Source organism: Alosa pseudoharengus, unplaced genomic scaffold, assembly GCF_046254945.1.
Source record: "Alosa pseudoharengus isolate Yale_2024_CS ecotype anadromous, Long Island Sound unplaced genomic scaffold, YU_APseudo_1.1 YU_APseudo_1.1_scf_14, whole genome shotgun sequence".
Lineage (NCBI taxonomy): Eukaryota > Metazoa > Chordata > Actinopteri > Clupeiformes > Clupeidae > Alosa > Alosa pseudoharengus.
In genome coordinates, this window is record NW_027468609.1 from 8129742 (window position 1) to 8152241 (window position 22500).

The window sequence follows — 22500 nt, forward strand, 5'->3', positions numbered from 1 at the left end:
TATGTGCTCTGCTGTACATACATATGCAGTTAATCCACTATATAGCTGACCACCCACTGTGAGTGAGAGCTGTGCTTCAAAAGGCAGCGGGGCTCAGTTAACGACCAGACAGCAGGGAGCGAGACCGCACATCAGTCGCACTGGAGAACAGAGCCCTCCACAGCACTTGCCCATCTGATGGTGGGTAGTCAAAACAAATCTCTCAGCCCTTGAATATAAAACTGCTCTTTATGTTATGGTTTAGAGCTGGTCGTCATTGCTCTCTCTCTCCCTCCCTCTCTCGTTCTCTCATCCCTCACTCTTTCTTCCTATCCAGAAGTGAGAGTGCTTCATTATACAGCTTTTTATTCTGATAGCATGCCTGCATGACTACCAATTGTCTGTTTTCCACCTCTCCACTCATCCACACATCACTCCTCTCAGCTGCTATTTCCATCCTCTCCTCCTTCTCTCTCTCTCTCTCTCTCCCTCTACTCCAGGTCTGCCCTCTTGGCTTGCATTCCCCAAAGGTAATTAACACGACACAGATTGAGTTAACACTCAGAGAGATGAGAGGTCCTCGTTGAAAGCGGCTTTTATGTGTCCATCACTTTCACAATCCCACTTAATAAAGAAGTCTGTCTTTAACTCGGTTCTGCTTTTGTTATGCGCTGACAGGAGGAAAAGCCTTTGTTATATGTGTGTGTGTGTGTGGGTGTTTGTGTGGGGGGTTGTGTGTGTGTGTGTGTCATTGTTATCGTGCAGGCCCCACACCCCAGGATCCAGAATGCCTGGCATGGCCAGGGCCGACTCCCAGGACCCTGTTGCCAGCAGGAACAGATGATTGGCGGTGGGGGCTCACTGTGACAACCCCCTGGGCTGGGCCAACACCACGCTACAGCAGGCGGTCCTCCCTGCTACTCATAATGAGTGTGTGTGTGTGTGTGTGTGTGTGTGTGTGTGTGTGTGTGTGTCACTAGAGTGAGAAGAGCATGTGTGCAGTTTGTGTGTAGGTGTAAGTATTCTCCATTATGCATTGTTTGTGCTGCGATGTGTGTGTGTATGTGTGTATCTTTGTGAAAGTATGAAATATAGATAATTACATTAAATAAACAATGCTAGTTTCTATGTTTGTTGCTTAGACTGCAATTCTGTGTATTATATATATGTGTGTGTGTGTGTGTGTGTGTGTGTGTGTGTGTGGTGTTGGCACTTCAATGTGCAACTGTATGTTACATTTAGAATTCATGTATGTGTATGTGTATGTGTATATGTGCACACATGTATGTGTGTGTGTGTGTGTGTGTGTGTGTGTGTGTGTGTGTGTGGTGTTGGCACTTCAATGTGCAACTGTATGTTACATTTAGAATTCATGTATGTGTATGTGTATGTGTATATGTGCACACATGTATGTGTGTGTGTGTGTGTGTGTGTGTGTGTGTGTGTGTGTGTGTGACCTTGTGGCGGTGCGCTTCCACTGGTGCTCTGAGGCAGAGCCTGTCTCCAGTATAGCCATCTGTGCCTGCTGCTCTCTGCCTCCAGGGACACATCTCACATTGTTTGAGCAGTGATTAAAAAACGGGGGAGGAAAAAAAAAGAGAAGGCGACGGAAAAAAGAAAGGAAAAGAAAAGAAAAAGAATAATCCATCTCCTCCTGACGACAGATTACGCCCATCACAGCAGAATCCTGCTGCTCCTCTTAGTTCTTCGCCTCTATTGTTTTCCACCCCTATCATCATTATATGTTTTTAATGGAAATTCCGACTTGCCCCTAGCAACTACAAGGTATTAGTTGGGTCCTGATTGACATGGGAACAGGTTTCACATCTCCCCATGAGATGAAACTTTGAAAAGTTGTCGAGCACAAAAAAAAGGCGTCTGTTTCACCTTGGGCTCCTGCAATGTTTACCGACACGCTGTTGCATAACCAATTATACAACTAACTCTCTTTTGATTTTTTTCTGTATCTGAATAGCTGATTTGAGTATATATTTTCTAATACACTCTACAACTTCTTTTACCCCAGAAAAGTGTTTCCTTGTTTGAATGTTAAATTACACCTGCAAGGGTAAAGTTAATGATTTAGATTTAAAGTTGTGTGCGCACCGTGCACTCTAACTCCCTTTTGACTTTGGTTAGAGTATGGGATCTTTGTTTTTTGTCTGGTGTAATGCCCAAAAATTGTCTACAGAGCAATTCTGCTGATGGTGTCCTGAACCGCAGGATATATCAACGGCTGCTGTGGCGGCCAGAAATATCAATGTTCAATTAGGCCATAATGATAAGCAAGTTTTCTAGCTAAATTGAAGTGTCAGATGAATGTGATCGCTGGAAATCAATGGCGATGATGTGTCCATAAAATTACAGACAAGTGCTCTGAACCCGTGGCAACTATCACCCTAAGTGATTTTCCGAAAGCGTTTTATCGCATCGTTTTATCGGGGCTAATCAAATCGGCCGGTCTCTCTCGGCCGCCCCCAACTGCCACAGATGGCCCGAGTGTCTCGAGTTACACAGGCAGACACGAGCATAGGGAATGAAGATCAGATCAGTTCTTCCAGATAGGGATGACACACACACACACACACACACACACACACACACACACACACACACACAGACACACACACAAACACACACACACACAAACACACGTTCAAATGTCACACAGCATGCTGATGGAGGCATAAACCAATAACTGCACCAGAGGGATTGCATTTGCACATCTTCATCCATGGTGTGCTGTCAGAGTCTGAGTTGTGTGGGTTGACACACACACACACACACACACACACATACACACACACACACACACACACCAGAGGCGGGAACCAAGCGTCTGTTGAATGCAGGTAAATGAGGTGATCAGATAGCAGACAGGATTGGAAATCTGGGGAGACGTGTGTGTGTGTGTGTGTGTGTGTGTGTGTGTGTGTGTGTGTGTGTGTGTGTGTGTGTGTGTGTGTGTGTGTAGACTGTACTAGTCCCAGTCAGTGTGTCCCACCTCCTGATCCAGCTGTGGGGGCTGTGTCTCCTCAACACTGATGGCATTATCATCACTAATGAGAAGAGGCCAGAGTAATGAGCGCCAAGGTGTGGGACGCCTGAGGGAGTAGGCAGCAAGGTGTGTGTGTGTGTGTGTGTGTGTGTGTGTGTGTGTGTGTGTGTGTGCGATGCCTGCGGTGGTTTTGAGACGCGGCACCTGTTTACGGTATCTTCACACCCCTGCGTACTGTACTGTATGTGTTTGCAGGCATCATCCTGATGTATGAGTAGGTGCTAAACAGTGAAAGATGCCCATTAATGAGGTCAACTCATCAGTAGCCATTAATAACAACTCATGCTTAACAACTCATCCCATGAGCACAGAAAACACATCAGTGTCTCCTCGCTCTCTCACACACAATACTCGAATGGCTGCCAGCTAAACAGGAACTCTCTGCTAACAGCTTCAATTCCACCACCATTCTCAGTCCTCCCGTGGCGAACAGAATGGCCATCTGACTCGGGCAGCAGCAGGAGGGCAAAAGCCCAGGCTCTCAGGGGCATTGCCCTGGCAGGGCGGCGCTCTCCTCGCGCCCAAGGCCCTGCCCTGTTCCCTGGTGAGCTGGGCACCAGCTGCTGGAATTCCGCTATGGGCGCTCTGGATTAGCAGAGGCTCAGGCTGATTGCCGTGTGGCCGTCTTTGCACACGTGTGCGGGGCCAGGGGCAAAGCCAGGGCAGTAGGGGGTGTGGGGTAGATTAATAGCTGTGTTCACAATGCAAAGTTACGCTTATGTTATGCTCGTCTGAATGCCTGCAGTGAGTGACTGTAGTGAGTGACTGTGCTAGTGCGCATGTGAAACTGTGTGTGAAACTCTGTGTGTGTGTGTGTGTGTGTGTGTGTGTGTGTGTGTGTGTGTGTGTGTACACATGGGTGTGTGTGTGTGTGTGTGTGGGGGGGGGGGGTGTTAAACAACCGCAACGCAACCTGACGTTGAAATGCCCCATCTGGCGTCACTGAACTTCCACTACTGCGACATCTGGTGCTGCATAACCCAGACCCGCGTCACTGAACTCCTCCAGCCGCTTGCGCTCACGGCCACAGCTGCCTGGATTTGACCTTTGCCCCCCCCCCAGCGGCCAGCTGCCAGGCTCAGGGTGGCCCACTGTTGAGCAGTGAGAGAGAGCGGAGAGAAGAGGAGCTGGGGCATAGGATGGCGCCCACATGGCATAGGCCAGAGCTCGCCATGCTAGTGAAAGTAGTAGGATGGCACACTGGTAGTAGCAGGATGGAGATGGCACACTGGTAGTAGTAGGATGGCACACTGGTAGTAGTAGGATGGCACACTGGTATGCCCAGTGCTGGCAGTGGCGAACAGTGAAGGTTAAATGGTTAAAAGATGCCGCAGAGATGGCACAGTAAAGTTGGCCAAGTTGGCACAAAGGGAGAGGGGCAGTGATGGAGGAGAGGGTGGCACAGGTGATGGGCGGGGTGCTCGTGCAAGTGGCACAGCTGGCACGACCGGCACGGCGATGTGGCGGCGGCAGCGGCGGCGATGATGATGAGCCACGAGGTTTCTCGGTGGCCGGAACTTACCGGGCTCCTGAAGGATGAGCTGGGCGGTGGCCTGGGCGTTGCCCGCCTCGTTCTCCGCCACGCACTGGTAGTAGCCCTCGTCTGACCTCACCAGGCCCAGGATCTGGAGGTTACTGCCCTCCTGAGCGGGGCAAATACTCACCATCAGTAAAGATTAGAGGGAGGTGGGATATAGAGACTTGGAGCATGTATGTAGTGTGTACTGTATACAATTGTGTACAATGTATACCGTGGATCATGTTCATGTTCAAATGTGGGTTACAGCTTAAACTACATCTAAAAAGGAGCAAAGAGATACAGCTCAGTAATCCTCTTATGAATGACCGGATGACAAGCAGGGGTACAGACAAGCACTAGCATGGTGACCAGGTAAGGTAAGCTCTGTTGATATATACAACGAGTGGGAAAGAGATTTACTGTAGGGGCAGATGTAGGCCTCCATAAAAATACACATAAACGCATCTGCATGAGTCAGAAAAGCGCAGCTTGCCTGACAACTCTCCTGTGTCTGCCAAAATGCGCTTTCATTCTGCTGTTCGTACATTACAATGCTCTAAGGCGCAAATAAAGCATTAGTGCACAGGCTCTAATGACTTAGCACCTCAGCTCCTTAGTCTTCACCACACAATATGTACTCATCTCCATTTAAATGCTATTTAAATCACATTTTCAATCTTAATGCCAATGACATATTAATGTAATTTATGGTCAGTGTAGTAATCCTTATATGTGTGTGTGTAAGTGTGTGTGTGTGAGTGTGTGTGTGTGTGTGTTTGTGTGTGTGTGTGTGTGTGTTTGTGTGTGTGTGTGTGTGTGTGTATCAACACTCACCACGATCTGGAAGTAGTCGCTGGGGATGACAACCTCTCCGTTCTTCACCCAGTGCACCTTGGGCTGTGGGTTCCCTGTCACGGCACATTCCATCTCGATGTCCGTGCTCTCGTAAGCGTACATGTTCGCTGGGTAGTTTAGGAACTGCGGAGGCACTGTACAGACAAGCAGAGACAAAGAGGACATGTCAGCGAGCACTCACGTGTGTGTGTGCGTTGTGTGTGTGTTGTGTGTGTGTGTGTGTGTTATGTGTGTGTGTGTGCGTTGTGTGTGTGTTGTGTGTGTGTGTGTGTGTTATGTGTGTGTGTGTGCGTTGTGTGTGTGTTGTGTGTGTGTGTGTGTGTGTGGATAGAAAGACCTACCCCCCTCACATGTGCTCTCCCCACATGTGTGTATGTATGTGTGTGTGTGCAAGATAGTAGACCTACCACCCTCATGTGTATATGTGTGTGTATGTGTGTGTGTGTGTGTGTATATGTGTGTGTGTGTGTGTGTGTGTGTGTGTGTGTGTGTGTGTGTGTATGTGTGTGTGTGTTTGTGTGTGCGTGCGCATATGTATGTGCATGTGCAGGTTATCAAAACCCACCACCCTTTGCAGGGATGGCAAACACAGCCGAGACGTGCTGAGCACGATCTCCTTCAGCTGAAGAGGCAGCATTGTGCAAATAAAGGGAGAAGGACAAAGCTGCCATGTCTCAAAATGCCACCTGGACATTCCTGACAAGCAAACACACACGGTGAACAAATCAGGCCCAAACACTGGGTGACCTACTGTGGGCCCTGCAAGCCATTCTGTCCCCATGGACATAACAGGACCTTTGTAATTGTACACACAAACCTGTACCCTCTCTCTCTCTCTCTCTCTCTCTCTCTGTGTATGGCTGTGTGTGTGTGTGTATTTGGTATAAGGGTGGCAAGGGGTAAGTGTGTAGACTTAATACAGAGTGTTTTCATAGTCTGAAATTGCAAGAAGCAGACTGCAAAAATCATTTGACCAATCTGCTGTCAAGAAACGTATTTAACGTCTGTTAAAATATCTTTGAGAACAATGAGAGACACAAGCAAACGGCAATCACTCTCCCCATTGTATAGAACCACTGATTGGATTGGACAACCATTTCCTCAAGCAGTCTTTGACCGAAAATAATAATTTGCCCATTGAAACTGATTGAGTTCTGAGATAAGTGCAGTTGGATAAATAATGGGAAATGAAAAACTTTTATGATGTCCACTGATCCCAGCTGATGCGCTTCTCGTGATTCCGACTGACTATTTTTAAAAATCCAGAAAAGGGCTTGCATGTCTGTGTGTGTGTGTGTGTGTGTGTGTGTGTATTTGTGCCTATATACATGCACATGAGAGACACATCACACAGAGAGATAAACACTGCGAGCAAGAACGACCGTGAGAGAGCGTGCGGTGCGCACATGACTATGCATGCGCCTGTTTCTGAGCAGCAACGGGCAAGTGGGACGGAAACTCCTCGTGCGTCGGAAAGCGAGGCAAAACAAAACAAAAAATTGCCGCTGTCACTCAGCTCGGCGGTGGAACAAGTAAACAGCCAGTAAAGATGTTACATGGGAAGACGGATAAAGGCCGCTGAGTGACAGATAGTCACGGCAGATATGCAAACATCCGCGCGCACAGCTACGGAGGGAGGGGCCTCAACAGATGAGAGCCATCTGTTCGCCGGAGAGAAGTTTTTTTTTTTTTATTATTCATCCCCTTTCAGCGTGACATGACAGCACCAGAGGAGACAGGGAGTCATAGTGAGACAGACAAAGACAGAGAGAAAGAGGGAGAGAGGGAGAGAGAGTGAAGTTGACAAAATCATACAGAGGGTAAACAAGAGAGAGTGAGAGGTCTAGAAGAGAGAGAAAGAGGCTGAGGGCAGAAGTAAAGGAACAGTCATGCCGGAGACAGACTGACAAAGCCAGATAGCAAGTCAGGGGGGAGATGGAAGGAATGGATGAAAAGTGGCCTGCAAGCTGGAGAAAAAGAGAGAGAGAGAAATGGAGTGAGGGAAAGTGAGGAAGAGAGAGAGAGAGATGGAGTGAGAGGGAGAGTGAGGAAGAGAGAGAGAGAGCGATGGAGGGTGAGGAAGAGAAAGTGAAAGAGTGGGAAAAACAGAGACTAAAAGAGAGCAAGAGAGAGAGAGAGAGAGAGAGAGAGAGAGAGAGAGAGAGATGCCCAGAGTGCTGGCGTGTAGAACAGCATGACAGGGAGCCCATCACTCACACTCTGTCAGTGTGCCAGCCTGCCAGTCTCCAACTGACTCAATGGCAGGTAGGTGCCCCCACCACCACATCTCCTCCCTCCCCCACTTCTCCTTCTGTCTCTCTTTTCTCTCACTTTCTCATTCTCTCATTCTTCCACTCTATCTAGCTTTGCGTCTCTCTTTTTCAGTCACACATGAATACATGGTGCTTCCACGCTCCTGAAGCACCATGTATTCATTGGCTGAGACTGTTGATGGGATTGTTTCAGTCCCAGCCACTACGCTTATGTCCCATCTACAGAGCCAGGGCTGTGTACAAACACCTGAAGCTTTATTGAACAGCAGAGTGGACTCTGAGAGGACAGCTAGGACCAGGAAGGACAATTCGCTGAATTTGACAAAAGTCTATGGGATGAGAATCACAGGCTCCATCTTTAATCTCTCTGCCTCTCTTCCTGTCTTCCCCACCCTGCTCCCTACCTCCCTCTCTCTCTCCCTTGCCCCCCCCCCCTCTCTCTTTCTCACTCGTGTCGTATACTGCTGACACGTTCGCACTGCAGTGCAATGGAGGGTTGGCGTGAAGCCACACAACCTTTCATGATGAAAAAGGGAAACAGGTGAATCAGAAGATGAAATAAATCTACCTGCCGGGTGCGAGGCCATTGTGCATCTCGGAGAGACAGCTGCTAAGAGGGGTGGTGGGGGGGGGGGTGGGGGTGGGGGTGGAGCTTGGAATGTTCTAGCAGCAACTGCCAGTACAAAGACTGGAGCTTTTCTTTTAAGGACGCACAGACACATGCATACACAGGAAAACAAACAAATGCACATCTGCCTGAGGAGAAACTGATGCGTGCCAATAACATGCCGGTCATTAAATACACACATCTGGATATCGCTGTCTCGGTTTCTTCTTTCCCCTTTGTCTAGCTCTCACAACTGTTTTCATAGAGCCTCTTTATCTTCTCTCTCTCTCTCTCTCTCTCTCTCTCTCTCTCTCTTTCCTCTGTCTCTCTCTTCTAGTAACTTAATTGTTAAGATGCTTTATGCTCCTGGTAAATTAACCTGAACCACACTGCCTCACTCTGAGAGAACGGAGGAGAGGAATAGTGTGGGTGCTGGAGCCAGGCCACTGAGCCCTTTTGCGTAGCCTGGCTTTCAATCGATGGCGCTAGCAAGCGATCCCTCCCCACCTGCTCCGCAGGCATCCCCAGGCACGCTGTGCACTTGCACTTGCCAAAAGTGGAGAGCCGCGAGTCAGGGTGGCTTTAGCCACTTAATTAACTGTGTCGTTGTTTTGTTTTGATCGCAAGTCCCCATTTCTGTGGACACAGCGTCCAGACCTGCACCAAGGTATTGTTTACCATCCAACGCGCGTCCGCGCTAGCGATAGCCCGTGCCGCACCTGCTGGACTCTGATTTCAGAGTGGCCGCATCCACGGGCACGCAGCGGGTTGTACTATCCCACGCATCAATATACCATTAGCTATGGTGTTACTTTATCAGTGGTGTATTGCACTAATTAAGCCATAATGATTTCCTTTAAACTGTACACCCAGCATTTTCACTCAAGGCTATGCACTAAACTGCCAATTACTGATGACTGTAATGAGGGTTACAATGCAAAGACCTAAAAACTCAGATGTTTTTCATGTATGTCCTCTGTCCTATGTGTCTTTATGCTCTATGCTGTTTGTTACACCAATCTGTTCTATAAACAATGTGTACTTCCAATGTAATATGAAACTGTATATGGATTATTATTATTATAGTTGAAATATGCTTGGATTATTCTCATGCAGAAAAGGATTAAAGGATGACCACTATTTCTTAAAGATAAAAACTGAACAGAAAAGTACTGTAGATTTGTTAGACGCTTCATAAGTGCTAAATTGTGGAGGACAAAAGCTGTTGACCAGGCGTGGCTTAATAAAAGAGATGATCCCAACCGGTGTCTGCACCAGCCTCTTCTCTAGGCAGGGTTATTAGCATGACAAACCTTTCAGCACAAGCCCTGTGTGTGTGTGTGTGTGTGTGTGTGTGTGTCTGCATACATAACAGTGTGTGTGTATGCATGTATGAGTGGCGATCTTGTACGCGGCGGTCATAATGACTTTCCCCTGGCCCATTGAAATGGAAATGTGCACATCCGTCATTAGAATAAACATCTGGCGTGAGAGCTCCCCTGGTGAGGGCTGTGCCATGCTAATACTGGCTCCCTGCGGAGGGGGTCTCCGGGGGCCCACTTATGCTGAGGTAGGGTGGGTCTGGGGTACCGGGGTACCGAGGGTGGGAGTTGTGGGCAGTGGTGGTGGTGGTGGTGGTGGTGGTGGTGGTGGTGGAGGGGATCAGTCCACCTCATGCTAGCCAGCCATCCAACCCCCCAGCCACTCGTCTGTGAGAGGCCACTTGGTGGCAATGAGTCCAACCAGAGTGAGTGTGTGTGCACATGGGTCTGGGGTGGCGTGTGTGTGTGTGTGTGTGTGTGTGTGTGTGTGTGTGTGTGTGTGTGTGTGTGTGTGTGTGTGTGTGTGTACAGCACGTCTGTATGACAGGCAACGCGGGCCGCAAACACAGCCCCACTTATCTCTGTGTGGATAGGGACTTGTTTTTATAACGACGCCGGGCCCCCGATTTCTGTCTCCCCGATTTGTATTGCCAAGCGCGGATGCATTATTAATGAGTGGCTGAGCGGACTGGCTGGCAGGTAGCGCGCTGAGCCACGCCGCCAATGCGCTGCGCTGCGCTGGGCTGGCTGATCTGAGCTGGGGGGATTAGGGATTATAATGACAACATCCATTCAGGCCTCATTACAGCCCGGAGTGGACGCTATTTCAAAAACAGCTACTAGAGAGCGTTCGTTAAAAATGCTCTTTCTCTCCCCCTTACACTTTTCTTTTTGCTCCACATGATTGTGCTTTTTAATGAATATGCAAATAGTCTGACCCACTTCTGCATAATCCCACCGAATCAGAAAAACATATACTACTATCTATACAGTAAATGTTATCATTTTTATTCCAATAATGCATTTTGCATGACACAGCAACAACCAAGGACACCATACTAATCCTGTCAATCAGTATTTTTTTCCAGGCAATTAAAAGGCTTATATCTGCAGATCCACTTATCACACCATTGCATTTCCAATGTGGGGAATATATCATCTCTCCTGCAGCCTACTAATCCCTCCTTCAACCACTACTCTCTTCATCCATCTCTCCCTCTATATCTCTCTGTTTCATCCCTCTCTCTTAAGACCTACGTAAATGGCAAAGTATCCAGCGTAATGGCCGACATGTAAAAATGGATTGCGGGATGCGCTAATCCAGTCTGACATGTGTAACTGACCGTAAAACACGGATGTGATCCCGCCGTTACTGTAGGCCCCCTCGGGCCAATGAGCTCACAGCTGAACTTTTGACGGGTCCGTAAAAGGTCCATAAAAGGTCCTTGTGCTGGCCGTGACCCCCACACTGCTGCCATGCCACTATCTCCATGTGGGATCGGAGGTCATTCAAATAGCAAAGACCAGCAGACTCAACAGTGAAATGATAAAAACAAATATAGCAAAATGATAAAAGGGAGGAGAGTTTGGAGTTGTAGAATTAGAGGGATCTCCCATCAGACCAATATAACATTCAAAAGTGAGAAGTCATGATGTACAATGTAAGTGATGTTTAAAGCTTGTGACTGAAGGCAATGCAGCAATACCTACAGGCTTTTCATGACTGTGAGAAAGCTGACATAATCCAAGCATTTCAGGGGATTTCATGCAAATAAGAGTAAGTGACTGTCAGTTTCCGACGTCGTCGGCACACGTAAGCCCATGTGGGTGGAGAAGACATGTCTGCTTGGCTGAGGAAGGAACAGCAGTTGGGGTTCCACGGTATCAGCTGTCATGTCAATGTGCAATGTTTGATTAGATATGGTTGGGAGCAGGTTTTCAGAACAAAACCAGCAAACAAGCTTTAGCTGTCCCAGGCTAGGCCCAGTGTAGGCCCGATACTCGCCCAGAGTAGCACAGTCATGTGCCCAAAGGCTTTGGTTTTGAATGTAGACCTGATGGAGCCCTGAGCTATTTGTAGGGTCTACAGAGTGTCCGAACATCTGCAGTCATAGACATCTGCACAGCATGACTTAAACTGCTCTAAATTGATCTCTCACAATAGCCATTTTTGTCTTTTCTGGGGGGTACAGGTTATGAAATGTATTGGTAGGACTAGACTATTAGTGCAGGTTCATTTGCATGATCCTTTGATTACAGAAAGCGCAAATCCGGGGCTTAAGCGTAGATTAAGTGAAAGGAGAATTTGTTTTAGTTGGGCTGATTTGGCATGAACTGGGTCATGCGTGGGGCAAGCCGGAGGACTGTCGGGCTGCGTCTGGTGGCTGTCTGCCGTGGTGCGGATCATGAGTGCGGAGCCAGGCCGCGGGGGTCCGGGGGGCCAGACAGTGATGTGTGACGGGCCGTTGCTCTCTCTACGCGTCGCGCTGGCTTTCGCCGGAGCTCGTGTCAAAAAGCCGCCGCCGAGAGTCAGCCATCTCGTCACGGCATAAGCTCAGGGCACGTCAAAGCGTCTGCCGCTGACAAAACGAGGCGCCGCCTGCCCCGTCATCTTCCATGACAGGGAGATAAGGCCGCCCCGAACAAACACATAAACATTCCAAACAAACAAATATAAATCTAAACGCAAACAGACAAACAAGAAGAAAAAAAAACTCCCAACTACTGTGCGAGTAAACTCTTCGCTTTTGTTTTCCTACGTTCATCAGGTCTTTGATTAATCGCTGCGATCAAGCCCGTCCTCAGCAGGGCCGGAAAACCTCATTTGTTTTTGCAGAGGCCCGATATGATCTTTATTGAATCAGGGGAGAGGCGCACAGTCTCCCCCGCTGTGAGCGGGACTGGCAGACAGCTAAATGTTTGCCCACACAGGGAAAACAATTCCCGGACTTTGCAATTAATCATCATTGACCCCACGCTGTTTATCCGCCGACTGGGTGTATGTATGTGTGTGTGTGTGTGTGTGTGTGTGTGTGTGTGTGTGTGTGTGTGTGTGTGTGTGTGTGTGTGTGTGTGTGTGTGTGTGTGCGTGCATCGCGCGTGTGTGTGGTGGAGGGGGGAGCGACTAAGTCCGTTCTGACAATTACCGTCGGCTGTCTAATGAGACTGAGACTGAGGCAAGGTACAGGGTCTCTCTGCAATTCAGACTACGTGCAAAGCATGCTGGCAGCCGAATCGATGAAAAGCAATCTGTGTCTGAGCTATTTAGGACAGATCCATACCATACATTTAATATTGAGCGCTTTCACATAAGGCAAATATTAGTCTGAGAGAGACAAAACTGCGGGAGTGGGTATGTGTGTGGACACTGAAAGGGACTCAGAGAAAGAGAGAGAGAAAGAGAGAGAGAGAGAGAGAGAGAGAGAGAGAGAGAGAGAGAGAGAGAGAGAGAGAGAGAGAGAGAGAGAGAGAGAGAGAGATTTAAAAAAATGGAGCTGCTGACATTTTCTTTGGCAAATTAATTGGGCTGTTTAAGGGCCTAATGAGCTCCATTGAAGTCATCATTATTGGAAATAACAAACATTCATTACCCAAATCACGGTCAGCTGACTTCACAGGGCTGCATCTTTTCAATAATACATGATGGATTTGAGTGGGAGGCATCCTCTCTTGAGTGAATCACGGCTTTATGGCTGCCATTGTTGCATGTGTTTCATACATAAATTCAGCATTTAATGTATAGGGGATAATGTCAACAGCAGAGCATTTGCCATTGGTGGATACAGAATGGCGATACTTCAGATACCTACTTTGCAAAGGGGAAGCTTTTAAGATGTCTGCTGTGACACGCCACATTCCATTAATAAAATAAAACTGTGTTGAACCGCAACCCAGCCACATTAGGAATGGTAATCTCCGTTTAAAATCTCAGCTAGTGTTTAATGAGCAGTGTAATCCTAATCCCTCCCCCAGTGTGTGGGATTTAATTAGACGTTATTCTCAACGATAATGGAAAAAAATGACTGTCTTTTATTGTGTTGCTGGCTTTCACCTTCTTCCACATCTCATTGTGTATATCTTAAACCCCCACGGACTCCTGTCGGGTTATGCGCTAACAGCAGATGAGCTCCTCATGCAAGGCAACTGCATTACATCTCCAGGACTGTACACATGCCTTATCGTGGCACTTTGAGCCTTATCAGGGAGGGACTGCATGGGTGAAATTATTATTTTCCCCATTTTTTCTCTCTCTCTCTCTCTCTCTCTCTCTCTCTCTCTCTCCTCCCTTTCTTCCCCTTCCGTTATATCTGTTTATCACTTCCTTGGCTCCGGTTCAGGCGGAGAGGAGTGCAGCTCACTGTTAGAGCCGCTGGAGCTTCCTGGGCCTTTAAAGAGCACAATAAAGGGTGATGGTGCTAGGGAATGCGCCGCGCTGATAAGGGAGAATTCAGGAACTTTTTGTTTTCTTCTTCTTTTTTTTTTTTGCACCAAAGCACACTGAGTGCTCTGAGGTTCTTTATTTGTTTATTTACTCATTTATAACAAACAAACAAAAAAATCCGTTACTATTTTTTATATGACCGTGAAAATGAATCATCACTTGGCATTATTGGGCTGTGACGTCTCACAGAGTGAGGAGAGATTTGACAAGCTGGCTGCATGACTAGCACTAGCAGTGTTTATTTAACTGAATAAGTGATTTGGTTTGGCTGTTTAAAAAACAGAATTTTCAAGAAGGAACTAATGAACTACACTCTGAACTATTGTGTTCATAAGGAATCATACTACAATGGCAGAAGTTGCTCCAGCTGAGGGGCAGCCTTGGCCTACTGGTTAGCGCTTCAAACTTGTAACCGGAGGGTTACCGGTTCGAACCCTGACCAGTAGGCACGGCTGAAGTGCCCTTGAGCAAAGCACCTAACCCCTCACTGCTCCCCGAGCGCCGCTGTTGTTGCAGGCAGCTCACTGTGTCGGGATTAGTGTGTGCTTCACCTCACTGTGTGTTGAGTGTGTTTCACTAATTCACGGATTGGGATAAATGCAGAGACCAAATTTCCCTCACGGGATCAAAAGAGTATATATACTTATATACTTATACTAATGCTTGGGAGACATATATCAACACAAACCTGTACAGAACAGAGTCTTGATAAGGTCTGTATGCTTGGTATGTATCCTCAGTATTAGTGATATGACTTGGGAGTGTGCGTGTTTGCATGAGGGATTATCCCTCCATTCTTGAGAGACACACTTCAGGCTGCCCTGTTTGCATGATGCCCATCTTGACTGCCTGATACCCACGCATGGCACACATTCCCCTAACAACACCCAATACCCACCAACCCACCCACATCCACCCATTTCCAAACGACTCATCTCCCCACCACAACGCTCCCCACATCTGACTCCTCATCCTTCAGTGCGGCCTGCTCCACAGCTTCATGGGGGTGAGGAGGGTGAGGAGGCCTCGGGCCAGTGATCAGTCGACTTCAGAGAGGCAACCGCTGCCGCTGCTCCAGGCTGCAGGGCGGAGGCATGCGGTGGGGCTACTCCGGGGTGAAAAGCAGTGATGCAACCTGCCGAAAGATCCGCAAAAAAAAAGGGCGGAGGAGCCCGCCGCCGCCACACACACGCACAACTCGCGACAAATTTAGCTCGCCGAGGACAAGGCTCTGGCACGGGCGCCGGCGCTGAATAATGGCGACAAAGACTAATGGTGGCCTAAAATAGCCCTTATCGTTATGTATAGTACCGATCAGTGATGAATTGGGGCTTATCACTGCCAGTAATTGGGGTGTCTGCTTGCAGGCATTCTATACATAATTTTCATTGTGAGGAATGAGAGGAAGAGAGAAAGGGGGAGAGAGGTTAAAAGAGACAGAGAGAGAGAATGAGTGTGTGTGTGTGTGTGTGTGTGTGTGTGTGTGTGTGTGTGTGAGAGAGAGAGTAAGAGAGAGAGAGAGAAAGAGAGACAGAGTGAGAGAGAAGGACAGAGAAACAGAAAGTGAGAGAGAGAGAAGGAAACTGCTGAGTTCAGGTAGGGCTGAGTGTAAACAACACAAATCGACCATATTGATCATGTTCCTTTGTAACCTCAATGGCAATGTCTACAGATTAGAACTCATTTACTTCTCAACAACACCGCTGCTGAATCGCCACTCCATTGATATCCCGTCATGCCCAGAAGCCTGAAATCTCTCCAGCTCTCTATTTCTTTCCCCTCGTTTCTCTCTCTCTTACCCACATTTCTCTCTCTCTCTCTCTCTCTCTCTCTCTCTCTTTCACACTCTCCTTGCCCCCTCTCTCTATCAACACGGCATCTTACTTCAGGTGAACAGGTTGCTTTGTTTTAATATTGCATCAGACAGGCGCATGTATTTTTCAGTATTGCTGGGTCATGAAATTCACCAGGCTCTTGGGCTGGCTGAGTTGCTTTGCCGCGGGTTACCAATGCCGTGAGGCATCAAAGGGGAATGAAGCAATTACGGGCAAACTACAAGCCCTAATGTGCACTGCGTATACAATGTGTTCTGATTCCAGGGAGCAGAATAGCCATCGTTAATAGACACCCACTGTATTATCGTTCAGGGCAAAAGGTAAAACTGGCCGATGAGCTGAGATGGACGGAGAGTGTATCCTCTCGAGGGCGAGGCGCTCCGTGAGAACGGTCCACTGAGAGTGGACTTGTGGAGGTGTGTCATCTCTCAAGCCCAGCAAACAGGTAGAGGAGAAGCCAACAGTGTGACAGCGCATTAATGAGGAGTGCGCCCTGACATATCAATAGGCCCAGCAGTGACGTCAGCGCTGACCAAGAGTGAGGCATCGTTATAGGAACGAGTGTGTGGAGCAGCAACTCAACATCGCACGGCCACTTCTCCAAGGTACTCACGATCTCCACAGGCATCACTGAAATCTGGGCAAGGACTGAATCTCGAGTTACTCAAACAATACACAAAGTAGCCTTTGTTGTAGCTTTCTTGTGTATTGCTGTACACTTCCTAATAGTCCTTCAGGGACAGTGTGCATGACTATGTAAATAAACACATTACTCAGTGCCAATCTATGCTACAGAGCCCAAGTGATTTCTGCTCTGTTAACTTGGGGACTCTGACAGCATGCCTCCGACGGTTTACTCTCTTATATTAAAACTCTGCTCTCATATTTATTTTCTAACTGGATCTATTTACTTTAACGAGCCATTAATATAAACTTGCCTAATGGGAGTCTCGGCAGAATTAAACAGCCTTATTACTCCTTGCGACAAACAAGCATAGCGACGCTCCTATATGTTTTACTGAGCAAGATGCCAGCAGAAGCAAGAAGCACAATAATAATAATAATAAAAAAACAGACCCAATACACCAAACAAATCACGACCATAAGTGTTTCTCGCACACCATCTGGCGCAGTCTATCTCTCGCAAAAAGCGTAGAGGGGAAACCGCAGGTCCATCTGTGTCCAATTCCATGCACACTCTACTCTCTTCTCAGAAAAGAAGAAAAAACACAGAAACAGAGAGAGAGAGAGAAAGAGAGAGAAAACCTATTACTGTCATGGCATCCATCTTCCCACCAGGCCTATCTGTATTATGGCATGGCCCAATAAGGGAAGTGTCAAATGTATCTTACTGGTGCCCAAAGCTTCCCTTCCAACTTTTAAATCCCTCGAGGTTAGCGCAAGCCAAAATAAGCCCAAATGGGCAAAGAGAACAGATGACAAGAGAGCGATTATATTTACGTACGCTTGCTAATGGACTTACATAATCTGCTACCACAACATGAAATGAAGAAATCCCTTCATGGAGAGGGTGGGTCTGTATATCGAGAGCTGTTTGGAGAGGTAGCAGGAGATGGAAGCTGTGTCAGGGCGGCCTCCGTTTCAAAGCCTCTACAGGTTTCCTGTCGATAGCCAGGGGATAACTGTAGCGATGAGCTTCAGCGTGGATCGATGTTGACTGATAGGCCACAGGTTGGACATCATAAACAGCGGCTTTCCCCTGCTCTGTAATCTCTGAGAGAAGTGGGCTCAGTGGGGTGAGAGAGGAGATGGCAGAGGAGGTGGGGTGGTGGTGGTGGTGTGTGTGTGTGTGTGTGTGTGTGTGTGTGTGTGTGTGTGTGTGTGTGTGTGTGTGTGTGTGTGTGTGTGTGTGTGTGTGAAAGGGGGGGGGGGGTGGCTCAGGGTAGAAGACACTTAGCCCCCATCAGGGCAGTGGATAAAAGCTGACAAACCGGACCCCGATCACGCAACGGGCCCGCGGCTTCATTTCTATCTCCAGCAGGGTGGAAATGGGCATTTTCTGTGCCTCAGATCGTAGGCAAGAGAGCTCATGTAGTCTGAAGACATGGATTTAATACTCCTGCTGCTGCACTTGACCATTAGTGGTACCAAATAAAACCCCACTGCAGTTGATCCACAGGTGCTGAGCTATGGCAGTCCACTGCCCCTGACTGAACACTTAGGACAAAGAAAAATGTAGAATAATTATGTGACAGATTAGAGTTATTATTCAGACAGTATGTGGCAAATTAAGTGTAGGGTTTAATATCTAAGATGCAGCTCTGGTATAGTAATTCCTGACAAAATGTTAACTGACAATTTTCGCAATATTTAATTAAGTTAATACCATTTCTGGTAAATGTCCATAACTACTTGTGAATAGGCTTCATCAGCTTAAAAGACTTCTCTCCCTTTGAGGTAAAGTTCATAGTCGGATAATCTAAGCTCTTTTCCTGAACAATGTCTGCGTTAGCAATATTAGCATTTTCATTAACTGGCACTCTCACCATCTTGTGCTTCAGGAATAGCTCCTCCACTTTCTCTCAATAGCGAATCATTTCAGCATGCAAATACAATTCTTGTTCAAACCACTGGTCTGTGTGCACACACAACATGGAATGAGCATCCAACACGCACTCACACACACACACACACACACACACACACACACACACACACACACACACACACACACACACACACACACACACACTGTGTTTGTTGTTGGAAAGAAAAGCAGAGTGCAGCCACTGTAATATATGCCGGGTATCCTGCGGATACAGTGTAATTGGATTAATTGAAATAAAAGGCTTTTGGTGGAAGCCCCCTGTGCTGCGTAACTAACGAGATTGAGGGTGATTAATTGAAGAGGAACAGGATCTCCGACGCGTGCATGTGGAGATTAGGGAGAACGGGATGACGGGTCTTCGTTGGAGGCGTTTTTACACCCAATCCAGCATGTTCATCCTGGGGTGTGTACCTGTCAGTGTGTGTGTGTGTGTGTGTGAGTGTGGGGATTGTTGGCAGAGGTATCTCTTTGTCTTAAACACAAAGACACCAAATAGGATATCATGCAACCCTTCCTGTTCTATTCCCCACAGAGCTGAACTTACGCGGGGCTAGAAGTAAAAAAAAATATAAAAAAATAGTGACACATTAAAATAACGCCGGGAGTTTATCTCTACGATTATGCCATCGGCCGCCAAAATCTGATGATGCGGTCGATCGACTGCCATCAGCAGCAACCCGCCGCAAAGCCGCTGCCGCTTTTGCTTCATTATTTTCATCACCCACATAATCCCCGTCATGGCACAACACAAACACACAGCTACCACTGCCGCTACCACGTCTGCCCATGGCTGATGCCACGCATCTGGGTGGCATGTCGAGAAATGAATAAACACCCACCCCCCTGCCCCCACCCCCCTGCCCCCACCACCTCCGCTACGAGGCACCATGGATTCTAACCTGTTTCTGTCTCCCAGCTTACCATTTCTGAAGACACACAAGTCAATGTTGATGTATATTGTCTCTGACTGTATCCTATGGATTGTGGAGGTCAGATGTAATCACATGTGATAGATAGACCACTGACCCGGAAGGCACATAGACCTACAGTACAAGTATGTACAGCTACAGTGATTTTTATGTTATTCGTGGAGGGAGAGAAGTAATGGGAAAAGATAGGGAGGCTGCCACCAGCACCAGGTTTTTCGAGAAGACTTTAATAAACTGTCAAATGTAACAGAATCTAAAATGCTCCAGCAACTCTCTCCTCTCTCTCCTCTTTCTCACTCCTGCTATCTCTCTCTCTCTCTCTCTCTCTCTCTCTTCTCCACTCTCTTGTGGTCTCTCTCTTATTTCCCTCATAGTCATCCGGAGGATAGCGAAAAAGAACTTAATTTGAGGCTCTCTCAAAGCTCGTCTCCTCGGCAGTGTCTAGATTAGACAAATTGATGGCTGCTAGTGCGTGGCAAAGAGAGTTTTTGAAGAAAATCTTCAAGGGGAGTTTTCTTTCCCCCTCTAAACTCGCTGAGACTTCAGAAGTACCTAGCAACGCTCTTTCTCCTCCCTCCCCCCATAGCTTCTCAGAGGACATCCTTAGAGTGACAGGTGCGACTTTAAGCTGACTTAGACGTGGTTGACATTTAGCCCGTGTCTTCAGTGGGGCACCTGGCAATCTCCCCGAGTTTTAATAATGTAGAACCACTCCATATCAATATTTCATCAAAGTAAGCAAACATTAAAGCATTAAAGACCTATTCAGGGCAGACTTTCACATGGGATATCAAAACTGCTTCATTTGTTCCTCCCCTAAGTCGCTCGACCCAAAAGTCATCCATCATTTGTGTGTGCGTGCGTGTGTATTTCTCTTTGTGCATTAATGTGTGTGTGTGTTTGAGTGTGTGTGTGTGTGTGTGTGTGTGTGTGTGTGTGTTTAACCTTTAAACACTGTTCGTTGCTACCCCCCTTAATTTACTGTTCGCGGTCAAATTTGATCGTACCGTTTTAATTGCTCTTATTTGTAGGAGTGCGTGTATGGAGATGTCTTAAGGGGCTATCACAAAAACGTTTGTATAAACTTCATGAAGCACACTCATGCACTTCACACAAACAGGTGCCCCTCTTCCATCCTTCCATCCACTGTTAACCCATTTACTCCTAAAATGCCTGCTAAAAACGCCTATAGAATCCTATGGCATTCTAGACTAAATAACCGTATTTCCTGAGGGTTTTCTGAAAACATACTAAAAGTTGTCAACATCTACCAAAATGTAATATCTAAGCCTCTGTAGCACCTAGAAACATGAAATAAAAAGCATGCTGCGCTACGCAGCATCCAGCGGGAGGGTCAATGTTGCGTCATGCAGCAACCAGCGCGAATGGGTTAATCACAGACACAGGGCCCTATTTTATTGGTCTGAAACGGAAGTGTCTTCGCGCAAAACGCAAGTGACTTTGTGGGCGGATCTTAGGCGCTGATGCTATTTTACCGGCGGGATATTGACTGTTGCGCCCGACGCAAATCTAAAATGGGGTGGTCTGAAGTAGCTACATTAATCATGGGTGTGGTTTGGGCGGAACGTGCAATAAACCAATCAGAGCGTCATCGCACATTCCCTTTAACAATAGGCACGCTTGTTCCATAGCTGATTGCTATTATGGTGGCGTATTTGCCAGGCGCAGCCAGGAGCGTTCACAGCGCTATAATCACTGTTCAGTTGGGAACAGTTAGCTATTGATTTTTCATCTTGACAAAATGTAATACAGAATTGTCACAAAGACATACTTTCCGATGTTTTGGGATCATTCTCACTGAATCACGAGGTTATGAATGCATGGTAATATATTTGCAATGTTCAATGTAATCTAACATTACCTCTCTATAGACAATGCATATCTTCCGTCAGTTAATCTCTTCTCTCCCGTGCTGCCGCTGGGGCATTTGGGTTAAATGGCATCGGCATGCAGTTCAACATCACGTCTCCTTAAGTCCTCTAACATTTCCTAATTTATGTCATCAACACATCAGTGATTCGTGAAAATGTGTACGCTAGATTTATGCCTATTTTTTCACATGGACACCACACTGATTTCCCTCGAGTGGTAATATTTTTCTTTGAAATTATGTATGGTTTACAGAAATGGGAACTACATTGTATAGATGAGAGGAGCTAAGTGTGCGTTGCGCAGCACAGGCGGCCAAGCAAGGGCTTCGTTTAAGTTGACCTAACTTTCAACTCTGCACAGTATCCCATTAACTGCGTGACAGTAGACTATTTACAATATTTTCTGTAAAGCAGAGTTTGTAAACACATTATCATCAACTTAATTCACGCACAACATTTATTTGAGCAGGAGAGAGAATAACAATGAATGGATGCAGCAACTACAGAAAATGTACAGAAATTGTAACCATACTTGCTGCTTTCTTGTACTATCTGTTGCTGGTTAACAGCACATGAAAAGCTGATTTAAGCTAATTCACTAACTCAAGACTTCAAGGCCATCATGGATATAAAACGGTTTTTGAAAATAACGAAAGGATGGAGGGAACATAGCAAAGCTTGGAGTTATTTCAGATGGGCTACAACAAGGTAGGCAAAATTATGGTGCTTAAAACCTTACACAACGGTAAATTGGAACAAAACTAAAAGTAACTTTAGCCTTTATAGGGCTGTAGCCTATAAAGTTGTCCAGATTAATAGGTCGTAATTAGGCGTTGTTGTAAAGATATTGCATGTAGATGTGGTACTTTATAGGCTACTAAATATTTAGGTCACCAATGCACGAACAAAACCGGGAAATGGACAAATATTATCAAGGCTTTGAATGTTTCCGTCTGTGCACGGGGGTGTCTGTAGATTGGTGTGCAACGCATTCATTCATGCAGGGCTGTGGTCATGCATGCGCCCTTAAAATAGCATCTGCATTTTCGCCACAGACTTTAGACCAGGGAGTTCCTGGTCTGTGGCGGAATTGTTTTCTGAAACTGCAAAATATCAACAGTGACCGTTTGCGCCGGAACACGCCCCGTCTTTTCGCTGAACCGCCCCCGTGGGCGCAATCGAATTCCCTAATTTACAGGCATGTACCTGTGGAGGGAAAAT

General features: G+C 47.0%; 1 protein-coding gene across 1 annotated transcript in view; it reads right to left on the reverse strand.

The window, feature by feature from the left end:
- Nucleotides 1–22500, reverse strand: part of dcc (DCC netrin 1 receptor) — a 153581-nt gene that overhangs the window by 100524 nt on the left and 30557 nt on the right. The window contains exons 5-6 of the mRNA XM_076284959.1: nt 5391–5545; nt 4560–4680 (exon numbers count right to left, since the gene is read on the reverse strand). Of these exons, the coding sequence (XP_076141074.1) occupies nt 4560–4680; nt 5391–5545 (276 nt within the window). The remainder of the gene's footprint in view (nt 1–4559; nt 4681–5390; nt 5546–22500) is intronic.